The 18,095-nt window shown below is 38.9% G+C and overlaps 1 protein-coding gene across 1 annotated transcript in view; it reads left to right on the top strand.

Moving 5' to 3' along the window:
• LOC142049882 (potassium/sodium hyperpolarization-activated cyclic nucleotide-gated channel 1-like) overlaps positions 1 to 18,095 on the top strand; it is a 307,027-nt gene that overhangs the window by 174,082 nt on the left and 114,850 nt on the right. The window contains exon 4 of the mRNA XM_075078045.1: positions 16,297 to 16,515. Coding sequence (XP_074934146.1) covers positions 16,297 to 16,515 — 219 coding nt within the window. The remainder of the gene's footprint in view (positions 1 to 16,296; positions 16,516 to 18,095) is intronic.

Raw genomic sequence — 18,095 nt, 5'->3', positions numbered from 1 at the left:
TATACCAACAAGAAAAAGCCCCAAGCAACTATCTCATTGGCCATCTGAAAACGTGTCTCTCCAGTTTTTACACTTTTAGAATCCATAAAATGACACCTTTTCTGTAGATGGGCGACTTGCTCATTCCAACGTACTTCTATTGTAGAAACATAACAGTATTTGTTCCTTTAGGACTGTGATACTGCACATTACAATGGGAGCTCATTGACTGAGATTGTCAGTCATACGACAAGTATTTGTATTCATCAAGCAACAACTTTAATGATAAGCTGCATGTTTCTGACACCTTATTGTGCAGCTTTCCTAAAAAAAAAATAAATAGTGATATATCTTCAAAAATGGGATTGCTACAATAAAAGTAGGTCACCACAATGCTGACTGGCATGTCTTTGCATTCTGCTGCATTCTGAGTTCTGCTTTGTAACATCCATCATTCACATTTAGAAAGGGTACATTTTCTACCAGCTTGTTTAAAGACCTGGATGAAAACCATGCTAGAGAATGAAAGGAAGCCTTGGATTACACTTTTAGTGTAAAAATATTTAACCTTTAAAGGACACTGAACTATTAAATTCTCTCTCTTCCATAAGGGCTGCATTTAATCTAAGAAGGCTGTGCACACTGTGCACATGCTCAGGGAGACCCTTCTTTCTGCCTGACTGCACTCAGTTTTTTTATGGAAACAATATTCTGTCCTTACAGGCCACATATACTCTTGGAAAGATCTTTTTTGAAAGTTGCACTTTTGTTTTTTCCTCTGGCGACTGTTGCTATTAATGAACATTGTGGGGGACTTTGAAAACTGAGTGAGATTATGTTCACAGCATAGGCAATCTTTAGTCCTATGGCAAGAGAAAGAGTTGTGAACTGACAGCCTGGAGTCAGAAGCATATCTAAGGCCACTGTTGGGGGAAACAACTAGACCTTTCTTTTGACCCCATCATGATGTTATGAGACATTTTCTAATTGCTTTCCAGGCTCTGGAAGTGAATTCTTTAATACTGAATACAGACAGAGAACCCATCACAGAACATCAGTCCTCTGAAATGATAGGGGGAATAGAAGGATGATGATGATGATGGTGTTTATATGCTTTGCTGGTGTATTCAGATTTTAACCAACTGCTAACTTTGGAATTTGGAAAGGCATCAGGTTCCTGACACTACAAAGAGCTTTGGGTAGAGGGGTACCTTACTCCCCCCAGTATACTGTAGCATATAACAATTTAATCTTCTCTGAATTTAAACACTTTTGTTACTGAAATGACTGCACCTAATACTGGGGTTTAGACTCAAATGCTGTTGAAACAGAAAGTCAGATAAGAATCTTATTATTTCTTCTGGCCTTAAGTTCTTTATCTGTGAACTGGTAGTGATGGCCATGGTGAAAGGCCAATATTGTCAGGAAGAGGAGGTCTTTCCCTAGCTCCAGCTAATGAACCATTCTGTCAAAGTATTTCCTTCTACTCAGATTTTAGTCAAAGATTTTATTAGATTAGTAGCTAAAGATAACTCTTTGCACCTGCATACGTTTAGAGTTTTGTTCAAATTTCTGTGTCAAAGAATTCTGAAATACAACTGCTCAAAAAAAGGCAAAATTGCCCCTCTTTGAATTTCAATCTTTTTTTTTTGAGTAGGGGAGGGTTTGTGTGAGCATTTCCTGAGATTCACACTGTGGCTCCAATGTACATTCCTCAAAATGACATTGTTACAAGGGCTGACCTCAGGCTAATACACTAACTTTGCTTTGAAGTATAATTTTAACACTTATTCATGTTGATCATTGCCTTGAAGATTTATTCAAGCCAATGTATGCTCAGCCAGAAAAGATTAGTTTTCCAATATGCAGCACAGCCAGTGGTCAGCTGCAAGCCAGAGCATGTGCAGATAACTTGATGCTAAAGGAAGTAAGGATGCCATGAGGATGACATGCTCTCTCCTCATTTGACACAGCCCAGCATACTCTTCCAGCCCATAGCTGTCTTCTGTCTTGCACATTATTTGCTTCAGGCTGCAGAGTGCAAAAACCTCTTCTAAAAGCCTTCTCCTGAAAGCTGTTTCTTCTGTACAATCTGATATGTGAAAGTACTCAAATTCCATAGGCATGCTCATAGTTAAGAAAAATAACATAAGTTAAATTTAAGGTCACAAAACAATAGGATAATGAAGCCAAGTTGCAGCTTGCTTACTGCCTCTCTGAACAATGAGACTGAATGCAATTTTAAAGCAAAACAAATTAATTGGGTTTTTGTCTTTGAAAGGATGATAAAAATGTCACAGTGTATCATGACGTAGACTATGAAATGAAATAGAAAGCCTCCTGTGTAAAAGGGAATAATATCACCATTGGCTAATACTGCACCAACCTACAGACTAAGTAGTTCAACAAAAATGTTCAGATCACAAAGGGATATTAGTAATATTAATATTAAACCCAGATTGTATTTGCACTCTCAGATTTGCCTTCTTGACTAATTCATAACATTGGCTTTCATGTTGCTATGAAATGAAAGCCAGAGCAGGTATCTTCCTTTATTTTTTCTAAAGGTTATCCCACTTGCCCACTTTTATATCTTTACTGCCATTTGATTGCACTAACTTTATTAATGATGAATTACTATTGACAAGCAGGATCTTGAACTCTTCCAGAATATCAATGCGCTTACTCAAAATAAGAAAACCAGTAAATACAATATAAAAGTAAACAGCAGCTGTTTTTTTCTGCTCATTTTAAGTCATGTTCCAACCAATCCATTACAGACAAAATAACAATTACATCTGTGAGGGTATATGGCTCTCTGATGCTGTTCCTAGGGTGTTTTTTTTTTAACATTAGGATTGTGAGGTTCATTCCTAAAAAAGGTCTTTTCTGAAGAAGTTTCACAGACTTCCCTAATGATACTGCTGAATTTCTCCTTGGCTCAGAAAGCCTATTATCCACAGCTCCTTGTATGATTTATCCTCAGCTGTCTGATCTGCATTGCTTCAAACTAGTGTATTTTCATAATGACTCATACACCAAACAGCTTTATCATACATCAAAGTTTGAGCCAAGAGTTCTTTAGAAAATTAGGAGTAAAACCTTCAGCTGAAACCAGGGGAGGCACAAGAACAGAAAAACACTGTGATTCTCTCCTATAGTCAGTCTGTGCAAACCAAGATTCTGCATTTTGTGTTTGGTTTCAGCTGCAGTGAATTACAAAAACATGGTGTGTAAGTCCCAACTGATGGACAGTTATAGCCAGGTTTTATATGGGACAGTTTCTGTCTACTTCTGGCTATTCAGCACCTCATTGTCCAGGCACATTACACATTAGAAAAAATCAAAGCAAGATACATCATTCTGGGTCATGTCATTCTCAACTGAGGCACTTTCATATATCAGACAGTTGAGATATTTTTGTTTCCATTGACCTGTGCCCACCACAGGCAGGAAAGGAAATGAACAGGCAGTAGAAGCAGGGACAGGTGTCCTAGGAAGAGTATAGGGATGATGCCTGGTTTTGTAGGGGTGGGGTCAGGAAGGCCAAAGTGTGGCTGGAGCTGAAGTTGGCAAGGGATGCAAAGAATACTAAGAAGGGCTTCTATAGGTATGTCAGATGTATGTCAGCCAGAAAAGGAAAGTAAAAGCTAGTGTACCCATGCTGATAAACACGACTGGCAAACTGGTAACAATGGACAAGGAGAAGGCTGAGGTACTCAACAAAATTTTTGCCTCAGTCTTCACTAGTAACCTTTCTCCTCACCCCTCCCAAGTCGATGGACTGCAGGATGGAGACCAGGGGGATAAAGCCCCTCACACTGTAAGGGAAGATCAGGTTCATGGCCGCCTGAGGAACCTGGATATACGCAAGTCTATGGGAAGCTTCCATGGAATACAAAGGAGCTAGTGAGTGCTGGGAATTCTTCAAGAACTCTCTCTTGGAAGCACAAAGCCAATTTATCCCCTACAAAGGAAATGGAAGTAAGTGGAGCAAGAGGCCCCCATGGCTCAACCATGACCTCCTGGGTCTACTCAAATCCAAAAGGGAAGCACACCAGAAATGGAGAAGTGGAGGATTATCTGCTGAGAATTACAAGAGCATAGCCAGAGAGTGCAGAGATGCTGTCAGAAAAGCAAAAGCCCAACTCGAATTGAAACTGGCTGTAGATGTGAAAAACAACAAGAAAGGGTTCTTCAGACATGTCAACCATAAGCAGAAAAAGAAGGAAAACATAGGCCCACTGTCAAACGGAAAAGGAGAATCAATCACGAATGATGCCGGAAAGGCAGAGGTCCTCAACACTTTCCTCACCTCTGTCTTTACCAGCACTGCCGGGTCCCAGGCTTTGGGAACAAAATTGCCGGTTGATCCAAACACCGACCCACCATCAGTGAAGGAAGAGTTAGTACATGAACTAGTACAGGAGCTTGACCCCCAAAAATCAATGGGCCCTGACGCTATCCACCCGAGGGTGTTGAGAGAGCTGGTTGACATCATTGCAAGGCCGTTCTCCATAATCTTTGAGAAGTCGTGAAGAACAGGGGATGTCCCAGAGGACTGGAGGAAGGCAAATGTTACCCCTATCTACAAATAAGGGCTCGAGGGAGGATCCGGGTAACTATAGGCCCATCAGCCTTACTTCAATCCCTGGGAAAGTTATGGAACGAATCCTCCTGGGGGCCATCACAAGTCAATTGAAGCACGTGATTGGGAAAAGCTAACATGGCTTCACTAAAGGCAGATCGTGCTTGACAAACCTGGTGGCCTTCTATGACACAGTGACTTGCCTGGTCGACATGAGGCGGGCAGTGGACATTGTCTACCTGGACTTCTCCAAGGCCTTTGATACAGTCCCCCACAGCCTCCTCCTGGAGAAATTAATGCGTTATGGCCTAGACAAGTGGCCTGTGCAGTAGGTGGGGAACTGGCTGACAGGCCACACCCAAAGGGTGGTGATAAATAGCTCCTTTTCCAAGTGGCAACCTGTCACAAGTGGAGTCCCCCAGGGATCAATACTGGGCCCAATGTTATTCAATATCTTTATATGGATCTGGATAACGGCATCAAGTTCAGCCTGATGAAGTTTGCGGATGACACCTAGTTGAGTGGGGAAGTAGACACTCCAGAAGGGAGAGCTGCTCTGCAGGAAGATCTGGATAGGCTGGAAGAGTGGGCCAGCAAGAACCTTATGAAGTTCAACAAGGACAAGTGTGAGGTCATGCACCTGGGAAAACATAATCCAGGAGTGCAGTACAGACTGGGATCCACCTGGCTGGAGAGCAGCTTTGTGGAAAGGGACCTGGGGGTCCTGGTGGACAGAAAGCTCAACATGAGTGAACAGTGTGCTGCTGCGGCTAAGGCGGCCAACAGGATGCTGGGTTGCATCAAAAAGGGCATCACCAGCACAGATAAAGAAGTAATTATCCTGCTCTACTCAGCGCTTGTCAGTCCACACCTGGAGTACTGTGTACAGTTCTGGTCCCCGCTCTACAAAAAGGATGTGGACAGGCTGGAAGGGGTCCAGAGAAGGGCCACCAAGATGATCAAAGGACTGGGAAGCCTGCCATACGAGGATAGGCTGGGAGACCTGGGTTTGTTCAGCCTTGAGAAAAGGAGGCTCAGAGGGGATCTCATCACCCTGTACCAGTACTTAAGGGGCAGCTATAAAGTAGATGGAGACTCCCTTTTTACACGGAGTCACATGGAGAGGACAAGGGGGAATGGACACAAGTGGCTCTTGGGGAGATTCTGATTGGACATCAGAGGGAAATTTTTCACAGTGAGGACAGTCAACCATTGGAATAATCTCCCCAGGAAGTGGTTGACTCGGCCATGTTGGACACCTTCAAGTGTTGTCTGGACAGGGTACTGGGCCATCTTGTCTAGACTGTGCTCTTCCTAGAAAGGCTGGACTAGATGATCCCTGAGGTCCCTTCCAACCTGTGAGTCTGTGATTTTAATTCTTTAGTGCAGATAGACGTTTTCTTACTTTTTATGTTATAGCTGCAAAGGTATCCCATATGCTTTCCAAGCATTTCTGTACATTTAAATGGCATTACCATTGCTATGTGAATGGAACAGCATTCTCATGAATATAAAGTTGTGAGAAGGCAAGTTGGCTAAAGAAAGTTAACCCCATGGAAAATTAGTAATTTACTATTTAGTTCTTTTCTGTTTTCACTAATCTGTGGAAACAGAGTGTAGAATAATTAAACCTATTTGTGATTTGGCCATAACTCTTTCCAGATTTGACTTATTCAAAGTACATTTTTCCCCTCTTCTTTAGATTATAAAAATCTTAGTGGAGGTAGATAATTTAGAACAAGGAGTTAACGTTTTTGAACTTCTGTTTCTTTGATCATCAACAAAGAATATTTTTTTGAACACTACACGCAATAGTTAAAGAAGGCATAACCCACATGTTTTCTAATCAGGTAAAAATAATGCAGTGAAACAGGCTATACAAAAGAGTGAACATGAAACTAGAATTATGCATCAATGGTTTTAGTGTACTTCACTTTCCGGTGAAGAGTACAAGAGGTTTTGGGGAAGAGGTAGGAAGGTGAGCAGAGAAAAGAGAAGAAATGCAGAAGACAAAAGAAATCCCCTTTTTCCTTTCCATCCCAGGACTAAGGAAGTGTACTCAAACTTGAGATTAACTTGTCTCTCTCTCTCAAGAGATACCAAAATCCTGGTGGAAATTTATGGCATGTTTGCTGTAGAGTTCATACAGCACAGGACTTTGCAGATATGCTAAATTGAGCCCTGAATGCAATGTAGATATACTTGTATGGTTGCATTCAAGTTAATGATTCAGCTGTTGAGCGTTCATTCACATGGGAACGCAGGACTGGCAGAGTGGCCATGTGAAGTCATGTTGATTCCAAGAGAATGGTGATAGTACTCAGAAAGCTAAATGTCCACTGCCAAAACCGTTTCATTTTCATTTGGCATTTTATTTGGGACCAGATGCTTCACATAATTTGCTGTCTAGTCTGAGTTGTTCATAGGATACAGAGATGCAGTTCCTTTTGCTGAGTTCCCTTTTCTAAACAAGAAATATTGCAAATATTTTCTATGGCAATGGAGATTCTACCTAACAGTTATCATCACCTGTTCTTGACTATCAGATAACTACTGTTGAAAATTCAAAGCTTTTCTCAGTGGTTGAATTATAAAAGTATTTCATAAATGCTTGAGGCTTGTTAAGTGAACAGTGTTTTGCATCATATCCAGCTCCTTTCACAAACTGAAAAGAGCAGAAAAAAAGATATGGTGTCTTTAATGCACTCTGAGTTTTTAGCTCTCCCAATAGTGTTATTTTATGAACTTCAGTTTTTCATAAAAAAAGATTTCTTGAAGGATTTATATATTCTTTCATTAGTCATGCCATTGTTTTGACACTGTTTTTTTTTATTTTCTTATAAGAAAGTGTTTATCTCTGGGATGCATTGTTTGTCCAGCAAAAATATCTTTAATAAAAACCTGTATATGTGCTTATTTGTTGTAATCACTTATTGTGACCACGCAATACTTATTGTGTACCTATTGTGATTACAACATTTTCCCCTTGGCGGACGATGTATATCTGTCAGTCCCTTTAAACAATGGCACTAAAGTTTATTTGAGGATCAAAAAACAGTGGGATTTTAATTTTATCAAACTTGGAGTGTGCTGTGAGAGAGGAGAACAAAAGCCAAATATCTTCATCAGATTATTAGATTATTTTATAAATTTCAAAAAAGGGATCTCAAAAAACAAAGATCAGCATAGAATGGCATGGTAATGTCTGCCGTTTCAATGATTTGTAAAAACTTTATTTTTTGTATATATTTTGTGATAATGAAATTAATTTCAGAGGAGGGGAGAAGGGATATTCTCCAGTGGTAGCAATTGTTACTAAAGATGATGCCACCTAATAAGTTTGGAAACAGATATATACAAAAATAGTCACAACTGATAGGCAAAGCCTAGAGCCCTCAGATGTCCCCCTTGCAGAAGCTGTTCACATCCTGTGAGAGTGCTTAAAGGAACCGAAACACAAACCTTTTCAAAGCGCCGGACTGCTTCACTGCACTCTGATCTCGCTTTTCCTGTGGACAGGCATGAGATAAAGTAACAGATATATTTTGGAAAATTTCTTCACCAGTATTTGTCCCTTAGTTTGTCACTGACTGATTGACATGGGGGCTGTATTAATACTGGTAGATTAAACATGCTCAGGTCTGTTTTCTCTCCTGGAAGTCAATTGCATCCACAGCCTGCTTCCATACAACTGGACTTCTTAGTTGCCAAGGCAAGGTGGCCTCAAGTCTACTGCTAGACAGGAGTCATCCGTGACCTGTGCTAACTCTGAGTCTGTGTTCAGGAGTTGTTTTGGAAAGTATTAATTGGCCCTAGCCAAAACCACTGCTTTCTGAAAAATTACAAGTACAGACAATCAAATTCCATGGTGGGAGAATGTTTCCTAGTACTGTTAATTTTTCACATGGGGAAAATAGACATAGTCTGTGCTTTTAAAATTTTATTCTAAACTTTATAGAAGCTTTGTAACAGATTTGTAAGATGTATTTCCTTAAAAAAATCTTAGTAAAAATAATCCTTTGGAATGGAATATTATTTTAAATGGGATTCATGCATTACAAACTTTCTTTAGTCTTCGGGGTTCAGCTAAGGGAGCACAGTGACCAGATAAAAGGATGAGTCAGAGCGGGCTGATTTATAGACAAAAGAATAGAAAAAGTAATTTTCCCATAAGCTTTAGTTTATTATTTTGTGACTTTGTATATACAACTGTAGGAATTTATGATTGTATCTCTGATTAGGTACAGATACACAAAAGAAAGAGCAGTACTGAGCAGTGTACAGGGAAGCCTCCCCTGTGAGATTCTGAGTGTATCTTCTTATGTGAACCATCCTTTTGAATGCAATGGGACTATTCATGTGCACATAATAACTCGAATATATGTGAAAGACTAGGCTGTGTGCATAAGCCAAATAGCTGCACTTCTATTGCTGTTTATGAATTGCCACACTGATTCCACAAAGAAAATTATACATCCTTACCAGAAAAAGGTGATCACAGGGAGATATTCTTGCTGCTTGTTTTAATAGGGGAATATTCAATTTCCTCTGCATCAGGAAAAATAATCAAAAGAAAGATCTGTTACACTACTGTGGTTTTGTTTGATGGCTAGTGCCAAAGACATAGCACCAAAACATGAATGACATGAATGTAATGACAGCAAAGTCACTGCATGACTCTGAACAAAGTAAGTATATAATATTTAGTCATTGCTTCTCCAGTCAAACCTCTTCTCCTGTGAAATGCAATGCCAAACACTTTCTAAAATTTTTCTGCCCCTATTGGTCTTGAAAGTATATGCTGAATCATTTGCACCATGTGTTATCTGTGCACATAGCAGCAGAGAGAAATGTTAAGAAGATTCTGAAGATATCTGCTTATTCCACTGAGCTTACCAATTCAGGGTTTTTTTCCTTAAATCATATGCATTTACTTACACACTTCCTAAAATATACTCTTCTTCCTTGCACTTAAGATTTTTTGAATAACAGCAGAATTTTTAGTCTTCCGAGTCTGATCCCACCTTGCCTTTGTTTACTAGTTTTAGAAAACAACAAAAGATTCTTAGTATTAATAGCTGTGATAAGAAGTAGAGGTTTTGCATGATAGTACATTCACCATTGGATGAGTTTTGAAATTATAAACATTGCACAACATTCCCATTGGCCACCTAGGTTATTCACTGTGGTATTCAAACAGCATTTTTGAAAGTTGAAGTGCTGAGAGAGTATTTTGCTGTAATTTGCTGTCTGAGATTTTAACTAATGTGTCATTCTAAGGAACTGTATGAAGCCAGAGGCAGTAAATTATGCAACTGACTGATGGACAAGTATGTATGTAAGCTGTATATCCATATCAAAATGTATATATGGATTACCGTCAAAATGATAGATTACCTATAGGGCCCAATTCTAGTCTGATGTCGGTGTTATATACATATAACTTAGTTGACACAGGGAAATTACTGCTAATGGATATAACTTGTATTCTGAAATATGAAAGCAGAGCCAGAATGTGAACACATGTAGATGCCAAATCCAGAGCATGAGAAAGTTTTGATGTCAATAAAGCTCTTATGGAAATTTAAGTGTAACAGTTGGGAAGATTTGGCTATTGAACTTAGATGACGCAGGATTTGTTAAGAAACGTGTCTCCTTTTCTAGTTCTGTTTGACATAACTGTTAGAAGTGTGTGCTTCTTTTTGGCTGGGATAGAGTTAATTTTCTTCATTGTAGCTGGTAAAGTGCCGATGGCACATTGATGCTTTAGTTGTTTTTAAGTAGTGGCTAAGTGTTGCTAAGTAGCGCCTATAGTAGTCAGGGACCTTTCCAGCTTCCCATGCTCTGCCATGTGGGCAAGAGGCAGGGAGGGGAGGGGCCACAGCCAAGACAGCTGCCCCAAACTGGCCAATGGGATATTAATTCCATACCATGTGACACCATGACCAGTATATTAACCAGGGGAGGTGGCTTTGTGGCTTGGTGGTTGTGGCTTGGGGACTAGTGGTGTCAGGTTGGTGGGTGGCTGTGTCACGTGTGGTTTGTTTTGGTTGTTCATTCCCCCTTCCCCCCTGCCCTGGGTTTTGCCTCTCTCTCGTTATTTTCTTTTTCATTATGTTGTCATTGTTTTATTTTAATTATTAAACTGTTCTTATCTCAACCCATGAGTTTTCTCACTTTTGCTCTTCTGATTCTCTCCCCCATCCCACAGGGGTGGGGGGAGTGAGTGAGCGGCTGTGTGGGGCTGAGTTGCCAGCTGGGGCTAAACCACAACAAAGTGTCATAAATATGTAATACAGTCTTTTATTAGCATGCCTTTTTGATTAGTTAAATTATACTTTAAATATGGCTTGCAGATAAATATATACAAATAACTCATATTATGGCTATATAAGACACAAATACAGTTTAATCAAATCCCTTGAAAAGACTAATTTTTACAGTAACTTTGAGCAGCAGTGGCTCATGTCCTTCAGCTTTTAGGTGGATGTTTCATTGGGGCCACCACTGCATTGCACTATGTGCTACCAAGCTAGCAAGGATGCTTTGTGCTTTCTTCCACTTTTGAACCCCCACCCTGAACTTTATATTTGTTTTGTACGATAATTTTCTGTGACAATGCTAAAACCAGAGGGTTTATGGACTGTCTAGATGCCTCCACGCTCATAAATTAAAAGTGCCCACTTTTAATGGGCACTGGGGAAGGACTGGGATATGAGTTACCTAGTGTGTCCATAGTATTAATCTTGTTTGGGTTTCAGCACAAGACAGGCTCATGCTGGCAGCCTAGAAGGAACCACACCAGCTCCCAAGTAGAACTGGTATTGCTGGGAGAGTGCTATGTGGCCAGTGCCATGCCAGGGGCATTTCTAACAGCATACCCATGTGAACCATGTTCCGGAGCTTGGAAATACTTTCTGATACTTTTTTAATTTACTAGTATAGCCACGGACCATCTATATCCTGTCAAGATTTGTATCCATCTTCTCTCCTTCAGATATCACTTCCTTTCAGGAGAATCCAAAGTCTATGGTGGGCATGAATGGATGTGTGTGACTGATTACAAGGCAAGCTCTTTGGGATAGGGGCACGCTACTCCCCCACTCCTACTGCGGTTTCGAAAGGGAGAATCAGAAGTGTGAGTTTGAGATCCTTGTAGAAACTATTTCACTTAATTCCTAAGTCAGTCTTTGCTCCATGATTGTAAAGCATGCCCTTGCAAACTGGGAGGACCATTTCTGTGACATATACAGTGACCATGCTGTGAAAGGAAAAAGGGACTGAGTCAAAAATTTGGAAACCACTACTGTCTGTGCAATAGACTGCTTGTTATGAGATTTCTAAATCAATTTATATTTCAGTGCAAGGGTATGACTGAGGGAAGATAAAGTGTGCCTGAGGGAATGAGTACAATATGGGAGTGGAACTGATTTGTCTGATGACAACAAAATCTCCTGGTGAAAACCTCCATAGATGCCAGTAAAATAGAAACCCTTTTTTAATCCACTGTGAAAAATAATTTGCCTTTTATTGTTGCCCCTTAGAAGGTGCCATGTGACCTTTCTGTAATTTGTGTCTTATGAACTGAAAAGTTATTACAAAAAGATATTGGTAGCAGTTTTGTGTAAAATTATGAGACAAAGGATAGCATCCTGCAGTGAAGGAAGAGGCTTAGAAACAGACCTTTAAAAATCAGAAGTGCCATGTGATGAATGTATTCTTTGGGATAACTGCTAAGTTAATGTATATACGTACAAAACTAATTGCAAATGATCAGTGATCATTGCTTTCACAAATGTGAGGATTTCCTTATGTCATCGAGCTAGATTATGTAATCAGTCCTTGGATAAACAGCTTTGGTATTTCTCACAGTTAGAGTCTTTAATAGTTTTTCCAAATTAATGTAATTTCATTTAAAAAATTTTAAGCCGATTACTGCTAATCTGGAACCAGTGATCAATCCATTGTCAACTAAGAAATTAAATATTCTTTTTTACTGATTGGTAGATTTTTTTCAGCTCATAGTGGTTTGGAGGTTTTTTTAAATCTATACATTAAAAACAGAATATGACCATTTGTAGGGGAATAGACAGGGATCGGCAACCGGAAGATCACGGGCTGTGACGGAAAGATAGACTCCTCCCCATAGGAGTGGCAGGAATAGGAAGCGCAAGAGCTATATAAGCGTGTGACGCAGCTAAATAAACGGACATTTTGTATCCATCATATTGATGTCTGTGCGTCACTGTCCCCAGGGTGGGTAGAGCCCTGTGTCCCGGAGATATGCGGCCCAAGATAAGTTCTCCCGTAGAAGCGTACAGCAACAACCATTAAGGGACACATTTAACATGTATTTATAGAAATATTAATATTTAAAAATTAAATTAAGGAAAAGCTGACTATGTAAACACAGGACTATTTCATAGGATGGGCTTTTATTAACTCATTATCTGTGACTATGTTATGTAAAAATTACCTTATGATGAATGTGCAAAAATGCTTCTTATAGAATCATAGAATCATTAAAGTTGGAAAAGACGTCTAGGATCATCAAGTCCAACCGTCAACCCAACACTACCATGTCTCCTAAACCATGCCCTGAAGTGCCACATCTACACATCTTTTAATAAAATAATCTTAATAAAATAATCATAATTTTTAAAAAATCTCTGTAGGCTAGTAGCAGAGGAATGGCCACTCCTCACTTTTGTACAGCAAAGAGCAGCACATCACAATCGGGCTGTGGAAAATTCCAACCTCTCATGTTGAAACAAAGTTAGGGTTGCTCCTGCCAAACCCTTATGTTATACAACACAAGTAGAAAAATAATTAAATAATAATTATTATTATTATTTCATATAGTAATGTTGGTAGTAGCATACATGATTTATAGAATTTGACATTAGAACCATTGTTCTTTTAGAGTGGTTTCTATATTTGGGATAAATCAGTGAACAACACAAGTAACTGTACTGAAATTTGTACCCTCCACAATGGTATTTGTTCAGCATCATCTTAAAAAAAAAACCCAAAAAACATAAAACTAAAAGACCAATGTTTGCAAATGATACTACAAGAGCTGACTGATTATTAAGGAAAACAAACAAACACCAAATAAAAAAGCATTGGCGAGCATTTTCAGCAATACAATCCTCAGACAAATCCAAGTTGAATTTAAATGTTTTGTCAGGCCTTTTCACCAGGTCTTTTTCTCCTTCTGCTAAACCCTTTCTACCCATCTGAGGACCAGCTCCTCAGGACCATCTATTCACAAATGTCTGAAATGTGCCTAGCCTATAACAAAGTCTATGATAAGCTAGACAGTGATATCTAATGCTGCTCATATAACAAAATGGCCATTTGAGATGGCCTTGACCTCCAGTATGGATTCAGATGTAATCATGACTGAGGTGTTGGATCCTACTTTGGCATATATAGAGGTTGATATATGGTTAAATATATATTTATTTTATACATTTTTAGTTATTTCTCTTCTGTCATTACAGCTCACTTATTCCTTCATGGTACTACTTCTCAAGTAGTATTTAATTTAGTTTTCACTCACCCTGTTACATACTTAGTTGAAAGCCCTCCTTGTATTTTGTTTCTTCTCACTTCCCTTTTCTTATTCTTTCTTAAAGACAATGGTATTTTATTTTAAATTGTAGTTCACAGACTTGGAAAGGATCTCAGTCAAGAAATAAAATCAACCAGCTTTTGGATTAACTGAAAGACTTTGATGTAAAAATATCATTTTATTGAAAGTATTTTAATTGAGGTTTATCACACCAAGGCTATGATAGAAAAGGTTCATAGACAAGATCAAGATCAGCTTTTATTTAATATTTATAATAGTTATGCTAAAAACCACAGTTTAGGAGCAAGATCCACTGTATGGAGTACTGCAAGAAGTGAGGGTTTGATCTTACAAACTCTTTAATACTATGACTTTAGTAATGCTATTTGTAGCCTTAAAGTTAATATTTTTTTTCCAACAAGTAGTGTATTGTTTTCCCCAGTGTAGTCTATATAAAGCTGCAACTGCAAAAGAATGTGGTATGGTTCTCTAACAATTCCCTTATTAATTATTTCCACCCAAAGGAGATTGATACCAGCTGGAAGAAAAGGCCTTCAAAATATACCGAACCTTGATTGATGTAAGTTGCTTTCCCGAGAGACAGGGAACTTGGATTAAAATACCTGCACTGACCCAGATGGCAAGGAGTTTCTGTGCTCTAGCTGGGTATTTGAATCCTGAACTGGAGATTTTTGAGGGAAGCGTCTTCATTTCTTTCATTTTCTGAGTATTTTTTTAAAGCCCCAAAGCAAAAGGAAGTTTATTTCCTTGTTACTCAGTGAAACCTACCTGATTACCAGCAGTGTAAGTTTAATCTAATTCTTTTTTTTTAGTACAGACATTGAAAACCTATTCCTTAGCAGTATCTACAACACAAGTTTCATTTGTAAAGACAGAAACAGCTCACAATTCTGAAAAGCTTTAATTTAGAAAGTGAAACAAGTGTAAATACAGAGAAACTGTTAATTTGTAAATTATTATATTAGTGCATAAATATGAACTTTGTTGTCTGCATTCCAAGAATTGTTAGCTTATTTTCTGTTACCAGTTATTTTAGCTGATAGCGTCTAGAAAAAACATTTGAATAGATGAAAAGTGCAAGAGTAGTTTGTAACCTTGGTATTTAAATGACAAGAGAGCAAGCCTGAAGCTCTTTGAGAAAAAAGATCATTTGAGCAAAGCTTGTATAGGTTTTCTCATGTAAGCTGCGTGCCTCCAAGCACAATTTGTTTTCCTGGGCACTGGATGATCAACAGCTATAAAACTCTTCTCATTTCATTCCTTTGACAAGGAGAATAGAAAAACTCTGACAAGGGCTCCCAGGACTTTTTGGAATGTGTTAAAGTGTCTGCTTTTCTCTGGGAACAACCCCTTTGACTGTCTCTATGTAAAGCTAAAGGGAGGATGCTGACAACACCTTTGCAATTTTAAAAGCTTGTGAGCTGCTGGGTCTTTCTAGTCTCCCAGAGAGAATGGGAAGGGGTAGCTACATATCAGAAATGCAGGACCCAGGTATTCACCTTTTATTTTGAGCTGTGTTTCACAGATCATGGCTATGAACATGGGTTTGCTATAATTACAGAATAAACAGACTTCTTTTGAATGGAGGTGCTTCTGGTATAAACAATATTACAAGAAAAACAGGATAAGCATACAATACAACAAATAACACTTTTTTCTCTCCTTGGGAAATGAAACAGCTGATAAGATGAAATGTGGTTGTGTGTTAAAGTGGACAACTCTGAAAAGAAAAAAATGGGGCCATAGGAGTATATTCATGCTTATTAAAACAATATACTACCTTCTTGTACTTGATAAGTCTGCGTGCTCATCTCTTTCTAATCCATCTGCCATGGACTGTAAAATAAAACTGACTTTTAGTCTCCTTGTAATTAGGTTAACACCCATGTTTAAGAATACAATCATGTATTAAAAAGTAAAATTTATTTCATCTCACTGTGCTACTATCTAGCAGAATCTCTAACACTTTATCTAACATTTAATTTAGAAGGAATATCTCTTCTCATGTACAGAAGATACATTATCACACTGCTCTTTCAGAGCCAGTAATCTATGATCCCATTATACAGGTACAAACGTATTTTTCCCTTCAGCTGCTTGCTGGCTCAGTCACTTGTCTTTTTTCTTACAGAATGATTCCTGGGGAAAGCAGTACTCATACGCACTCTTCAAAGCCATGAGTCATATGCTCTGCATTGGTTATGGAGCCCGTGCCCCTGTCAGCATGTCCGATCTCTGGATAACCATGTTGAGTATGATTGTGGGGGCTACTTGTTATGCCATGTTTGTTGGTCACGCCACTGCCCTCATTCAGTCTCTGGATTCTTCACGGCGGCAATATCAAGAAAAGGTAACTCATTTTAATGTAACTTCTTAAGTTTTGAAATAGATTAATGAGATGTTTTAAATGTGGAAAAGGCCTTACATGAAATAATCTAGTAGCATCTGAATCCTGCAGCAAATTTCATTGAATTCAGAACATGCCATGAGCTAAATATGTTCTTGCATGAACCCACATTCTTTAGGGTGCATACAGTTCTGTGTGTCACATGCATTGAACAAAATCTTGGATGTGAAACTTGCTTTAAATTCTGTAAAATCTTCTGTGAAAACTCCATCCCCTGGTTCAGACTGTGCTTTACTCTGTCAGTACTTGATCTAGGAAGCTTGAATGAGGGCCTTGAGCTCAGTACCTTGGGTACATCTATACAATTTCCTGTTATTTCTTTGGATCACAATTTAGGGAAAAACTTGAACATGTCAAAAGAATGGCCTTTAAATGAGGACCAGACCCAACCAATTAATTTTGTTTGGAACTATCTCAGAGAATTGCTCAGAAGAGGTCTTTGTTTGCTTTATAATGGTATTGTTTACACTATCCTCCATGACCTGTTAGGTCCTCTCCAAGGACAAAAGAAATGGTGGCCAAAGGATAGAAATATAGAGAGAATTTAGTAGAAGAAAGAGTTCTTTATGAAACAGGAAGAAAGTTTTTTCGATTCTGTATTAGACTCCTTGTAGGTATGGTTGGAATTAAAGAGGCATAAACAGGTACAGGGTGGGAACTTTCTGAAATGAGCACAAAGATGCACTAATTAACGCTGTCAGTTGTGTAATAAAAGGCAGAGGCAAGTATGGGTGAAGCCAGGTGATGAGGCAAGGAATAGTTGTGTAAGGAAGAAAGGATCAGAATGAACCTCAGCAAGGGACAATAAGGATATGCAGAGTTATTGAGGTGCTTAAAAGAAGCCAAAATTGCTATTGTAGTAAATGGGGAACTGGAGAGGCCTTGCCAGGAGAGAGGTCAGCTGAGCAAGGTAGTGAAATCAGAGAGTTCAAATCAGCAAATAAAAAACATGGCCTGAGCAATAGTATTTGGCATATGTCAATAAGAAAGTCCAGAAAGGCAAATTGGGCAGAAATCCTGGTGTGATGGAACACAAGCCTGGGGGAGAAACATGGCAGAGAGTAAGTAGAGGAGAGAGTGACCCTGGCATGTGCTGAGGATGAAAAGGAATGGCCTGAATTTGCTGGGCAAGAAAAAGGGAAAAGTAAAAAAAAAAAAGATCTGAGTAGGATGGATTGGAGCATTTTCTTTGCAGGCAAGCAAAGAGAGAGGAAGACAAGAATGTGGGGGAGAAAAAGAGTTTACATTCAGTTTTGTTAAGCTCAAGTTGCAACAAGACCATGGAGTCAATATATAAGAGACAGGGAGAGGTAAGGGATGAGCTATAAGTCCAGTAACAGAAAAATTAGCCAGTGGCTGACACATTAATCTCACAGCTGTTTAAAACAGAAGTTTGCAAGCAAGAAAGCCCACACAGTGTTATCTTAAAACATAAGTGAAGATGAGAGGTTTAGAAGGAGAGGATGAGTGAGCATTAAAACCTCTGAAAATTTGACTTCTGTCAGTGGCCATGTGAAACCACC

Source organism: Phalacrocorax aristotelis, chromosome W (genome assembly GCF_949628215.1).
Source record: "Phalacrocorax aristotelis chromosome W, bGulAri2.1, whole genome shotgun sequence".
In the NCBI taxonomy this organism is placed as follows: domain Eukaryota; kingdom Metazoa; phylum Chordata; class Aves; order Suliformes; family Phalacrocoracidae; genus Phalacrocorax; species Phalacrocorax aristotelis.
This window is presented reverse-complemented; position numbering and strand designations above follow the sequence as displayed.